The sequence below is a fragment of the Papilio machaon genome, chromosome 6 (assembly GCF_912999745.1).
Source record: "Papilio machaon chromosome 6, ilPapMach1.1, whole genome shotgun sequence".
Lineage (NCBI taxonomy): Eukaryota > Metazoa > Arthropoda > Insecta > Lepidoptera > Papilionidae > Papilio > Papilio machaon.
Genome location: NC_059991.1, coordinates 2,159,440 through 2,164,945, shown reverse-complemented (window position 1 = coordinate 2,164,945; position 5,506 = coordinate 2,159,440). Strand labels below are relative to the sequence as shown.

The 5,506-nt window shown below is 36.1% G+C and overlaps 1 protein-coding gene across 1 annotated transcript; it reads right to left on the bottom strand.

The window, feature by feature from the left end:
* Window positions 1–245: 245 nt before the first annotated feature.
* On the bottom strand, window positions 246–3,688 carry LOC106721345. The gene is made up of 8 exons (XM_014516267.2): window positions 3,438–3,688; window positions 3,027–3,164; window positions 2,539–2,720; window positions 2,047–2,251; window positions 1,722–1,823; window positions 1,433–1,620; window positions 1,070–1,306; window positions 246–616 (listed from the first exon to the last, which is right to left on the bottom strand). The coding sequence occupies exons 1-8, from the start codon at window positions 3,575–3,577 to the stop codon at window positions 300–302; spliced, it is 1,509 nt and encodes a 502-aa protein (XP_014371753.2). The 5' UTR covers window positions 3,578–3,688; the 3' UTR covers window positions 246–299.
* Window positions 3,689–5,506: the final 1,818 nt, after the last annotated feature.

Genomic DNA, 5,506 nt, shown 5'->3' with positions numbered 1-5,506 from the left:
AATGACTAAGTTTAATTAATTGATATTAAGCCGGAATTTAATACTTTTAATCTCTTCCGGACATAGTAAATTTTACCTAAACGTGTCCTTTGTTTTATGCCATGCGAACCCTTTTGTCCCTTTTCTATTAATTATGAGGAATAAATTGTTTTCGATATTATAGAATGCGAAACAAATTACTTGTAGCAGGGTTCAATAAATTAAATATCATTAAAATGTAAAAATATTTATTAACAATGTTTCCGTTTTAACATATCACTAAAGTTGTTTAGACCTTACAGCACCAGCAACATTTAGTTTTATTCATTTTCTATGGCTTCTGACGGGGAGATTGGTTTTGGTCCGAACGGATACAAATCTATACTTTGTACATGGGCTCTAACCGCTACCCCGGGTGGTATACCGAAATACTTTTTACCTATATTTTTAATTATCGTGGTTCCCGGTTTCGTTTGGTGTTCATCAAATCTTACACCAAACTCAGCTGAATCTATGTCGTGAATCTCACCTTCAAAATCACTATCATGATCTTTATCATTCGTCTGTGAAGGTTTAAGTGGCACATAAGGTCTCTTCGTCGGCCTAAATGGATGGCTTGTGGGGCGCCACGGTTTGCCTGCAAGGTTTAATCATTACTAAGTTCTTTGTGCTCATGATTTACGATGTGCCAGTGCTGTAAGGTGTTGGTGTAATAAAAACCAATTTGTCGGTGTACAATATTTATTATTGCGATCAAGCAGATGTTCATATAATTCCAGTTGTGCACACTTTTAACCTTTTTGTGCTATTGGGATTGAAACTCGTGATCTTGTTTTCATAGTTCCAATAAGTTACAAATAATGTCTCTATATTCACTGCATTATATTATCAACATTATTCTTCTCTATCAATCAAAAGTATCCAATTTATTATCCTTCATTTCATAACTTATCTCTACCTTGATCATGATTAACATTTTTATTGCAAGATTTAAATATATCTAGCTTATTAAAAACAAATGAGTGTAACATAGAAATAACAAGATCACCAACATCAATCAGATGCCATCAGCAGTGCTATACGTTATCACCTGGTCCTTGCGTAGGCTGAGGCCCTCCATAGCTTGAATCTTCATCCACGAAGCTCACATCTTCACTTTCTGATCCCTGATTATAAGAAGGAGGTTGGTTGTAACTTCCCCCGGGTCCCTCGTCACTGCTACTTATAGGACCTGCTTCGATATCAGGCTTACTGCTAGGCCTGTCTTTATCAGAAGTTGTGAATGGAGGTGGTTTAACATGACCTGATGCCGCTGAACCATCTGGTCCTGCAATACAAGTTGATTTATTGATATCTACCATCTACCAAATCTACGTAAATTGGAACCTTCGAAGTCTTCAATTTCTTAGAATGAGACTTTTGGGGCTGGTAATGGAAGCTAAATATTACTGACCTTTAAACACATCCTCGCCGGCACTTTCATCCGGAGTAAAACTGGCTACGCTAGGCCCGATAGCTCCATTTACAAAGTCAGGGTCGTAGGAGCTCGGTATGGTAGGGAAGAATGGGGGGATAAAAGGATCTTTACTATTCTTCACAATGCGGTAGCCGATTCCGGGTCCAGCTATGTAGTTCACTGTTCTGAATGTCAAAAAAAAGCTTTAAAAAATCTGTTATTTACAAAAGCTTGAAGAAAAAACTGTAGAAAGATTTATAAATAGATAAAAAATGTATCTACAAACCTTTGGACACCTTTGTCGTCTAAAAATGTGTACGACCCTCTTACATTGCCTTGCGAATCACTACTTTCCGATCTTCTCTGATCAGGACCTGCTGATATAAATCTGCCAAGAAAAATTAAAAAGTAAACTTTCTTATATAAATTAACACCCACACACACAGATCTAGGTATTCTTTAAGGTAGACATTTTCTGAAATTCGTTGTAAATGTTGAATAACGTTTATAACAATGTAATTTGTTATTCTCTTGCTATTTTTTTGTATTCATACATTTTAGTTGTAAAAGAGGCGTCAATAAACAAACACAAATATAGTGTAATTTATCACCTGTAAGATCCGTCTAAGCCGCGTTGGACTGCGGTGCGACCCCGGGGACGTGTCTCGCCCCGCACTAGTGGTGCGCGATGGAAAGGCGAGCCTATCACGCTGGGATTATCCGGATGGGAAGACGACACGTGGAAACCCGTGTCACGACCTGCCACGTACGTTACGTCATGACGCTCGCCCGCGTCATCCACATATGTATAGTGGCCTAAAAAATAACGAATGTGTATTTCGTATTAATATTAAAAATTAAAAGAAAAAAATTCAGATCTTATCATATTGTTTGCCGGTCAAGTTAATACGTTTCAAAAATAAAAACAACTATAAAAGAAATTCAATTTACATTTGTTGATGTTCATTCTACATTCAGACATAAGCAAATAGCTAAGTCTGACTTTAACTCAATAAGGTTGTACGTGGAAATACCCTTAAACGGTTACTAACACAAATACATTCCTTGTAAAATTTGCATAATAGATAAAGCTTTTAACGAACCTTTAACATCGCCCCTACTGTCGGCATTTTCGTTTTTCGAGTATGTTCTCGTGTCGAACTTGTAGGAATAGCTCGGGTCCTCGTTAGGGTCGAAGTAGGGATCATCTTTGTTCCCTATAGGGCCCCGAGGTCGTTGATCCAAGTCTATTTGTCTGTGCACGTTAGGACCCTTTGCGCGAAACCTATAATAGTCGATGTGTAAAAGTTATTGATAGAAAAAAAACTGACAACAAGTTAACACGTTGAGGTTGGTTCTAAAACAACCCGTATGTGACTTACTTGCGGTGCGGCTAAAAACGCAAGCAGATTTACAGAATAATTCTTATACAAAAAATAACAGAAAGTTATTAAATATCACTCTTAAGTAATTTAAACTAAAATAATTTTCAAAAGCAGATTAACAACAAACGCTGAAACTCGCTCGGGTTTTATTCAGTTTTCCTAAATAGAAGGTGTAATATATTATATTAATATAATCTTCACTTTACCCTCTAGGCCCGGCGGTATAGATGGTCTCTTTGACAGTGTCGCTGGCGGGGTCCCGAGCTCCAAACCTGCCGCCCACCACGCCATTCTGGTTACCCCTCGCCAGGTGGTAGCTACCACCACGGTCTTTGTTTGCGTACCTGTACAAAATTGAATCATCACTTAATATTTTTTTTAATTCAATGAAAATTAAATGCGTGCTACTTTTTAATTAGATAAAATTATTTTTTAAATACTTTCATAACATAATACACCTAAAATTGTTATAATAATTAAAGTATTAATTAAAGTTTTAAATAGAAATCTTCATTTAACATAATAAGATATAAGTGTAGCTAAATTAAACTCAAAATATTAAACAAATTATTCCACTAACATCCTCTCGATGAAAATTATAAATAATAAGAACTTGCCCAAAATCGAAAGAGCCATCTGTATTAACATTATTGAATTCACCATCGCTCGCTCTAGACTTGCTAGGTATCACTTGAGTCCTAACAGAATAGCACACACACAAAACATAAACACTGATTACGGTCCACATTTTGCACATATTTCAGTATATCATTTCACGTTGCACTGTTATAGCTAACATATAACTATGCAGGTAAAAAACAAAGAGCTGTTTATATACGGCGCCAAAATGAGCGTCCAGCGAAGCTACTTCGCGAGAAAACGACCGGACGCCATTGTTATTAATGTCAGAACTGTGCTACATAACGCGATAAGCTAGACAATAGCGAAGCGAATAAATATTTTTTTTTATAATAAATATTGATGTATTGGTCAATTTTATTAAGACGAATTTCTTGTATTTCATGTATTCGACATATTTTAGAACCATAAAATGTGTTTTTTTACCTAACCATATAGTTCCTAAACAAAAATTATGTGCTAAAATAATTTCAGTCATCACAAATGAATGTATTAATCAAACTTTTTGTAGCTTTACAAAAATAATAATTACGTATATGTTTTGTATTTTAATATTTTGTCTGTGTGCACATTCCTATTTTGGCGAAGATGCGGCAGACTGAGATACGAGGGTCGCGGTATCCTCTACAGGGTATCAACCAGGAACACTATTATATTCTATTGCTAATTAATGTATCTTGCAAAAATATGAGAACTACAAGAAAAAATATCAAACCGCTACAACTGGTACAGTTTTTTAACTACAGCCTTTGAGAGTTTGTCTGACTGTACCTTTATAACAGACAAGAAAACCAGTGACAACTCGCTATAAGAGTTCACATTCAAACAATTGCCACAATTTTTCTTTTAGAGCTTTTAAAGCCTTAATAATTTTATACAACAAAAACGAAAATTTAAACCTATTTAATTGTTTCATTGAATATGATAGAATAGGTATTCATTATCGAGTCAATTAGACTTCCGTTGTTTGTGCGTCTTCCGCGTGCCCCAGCCTTGGAAATATTGCACAATGCTGTAATAAAAGCCTAAATGAGACGAGATATATTCTCAATGCACATCTCCGTAACACAACGAGATTGTCCAGTCATCTCCTTGTTGTGTTTCATGTATTATTTTTATATTAACAATTTCTACCAATGTAAATGATGTTTTTAAAAGAATTAATTTTGTGAATCTATATAAAAAAATTAACTGATTAATTTACAGTTCACTTGGTTTGGATGTATTCTTTTTTTTTACATCAAAAGCAGTTGTTACTTGATCGATTAAATTGTACGAAAATTCTTTAACACTTAAATTTTCCATCCAATAATGGTGTTCTAATTATTATACACCCTACTTTACTACCCCTATTTTGATGTAGCTAGGTCGTGCAAGAGAAGAGGTCGCGACCCTCAGGAGTGAGGAAACGATGCGCAGAGAGAGAAAGGTCTTTTTTCCAGAGGGGAATGCTTTATGCATACTCCGCACCAGGAGGGGACACGGTAGTGATGCGGGATTCTCTTTCGGATGGGAATCATACCGACTGAACGCCTCTGTTCCTCCTACGTATGGTGGCGAGGCCATGGGCATGCTTGTTCTTTCGTCCGCGACCCCATCTGCGTCAGCTGTCGAGGCAGCTCAGTCTATGGATGTAGCTAGGCTCTAAAATGTAGTTAGATTTTGTTGTATCCCAGCCCTAAAAAGTCGTGGGAAATGGTAAAAAAATCACGTAATCAACATCGGACCAAAGATAAAATGGAAACAAAGCTACTATGTCCGTTCCGGTGTAATCATCTTGAATCATAGTATCGAATTGTACTCACTGAAATGTAAAACTGTTTAAAAATGACCCCTTTGTCGCTGTATTATTCAAGTGAGTTACACTTAGCTCACGTGTCTTGTTATATTGGACATAATGTATCATTTCCATATATACTTCCGTCTGAAGCATTGTATTCAAGTTCGCCTGTCCTCCTGATATATTGAATTACTAATACAAAATGGCATCTTTGTAAGGGCGAATTAAATTAGGGTTTTGTTTCATACACTCTTATGGACAATGAAA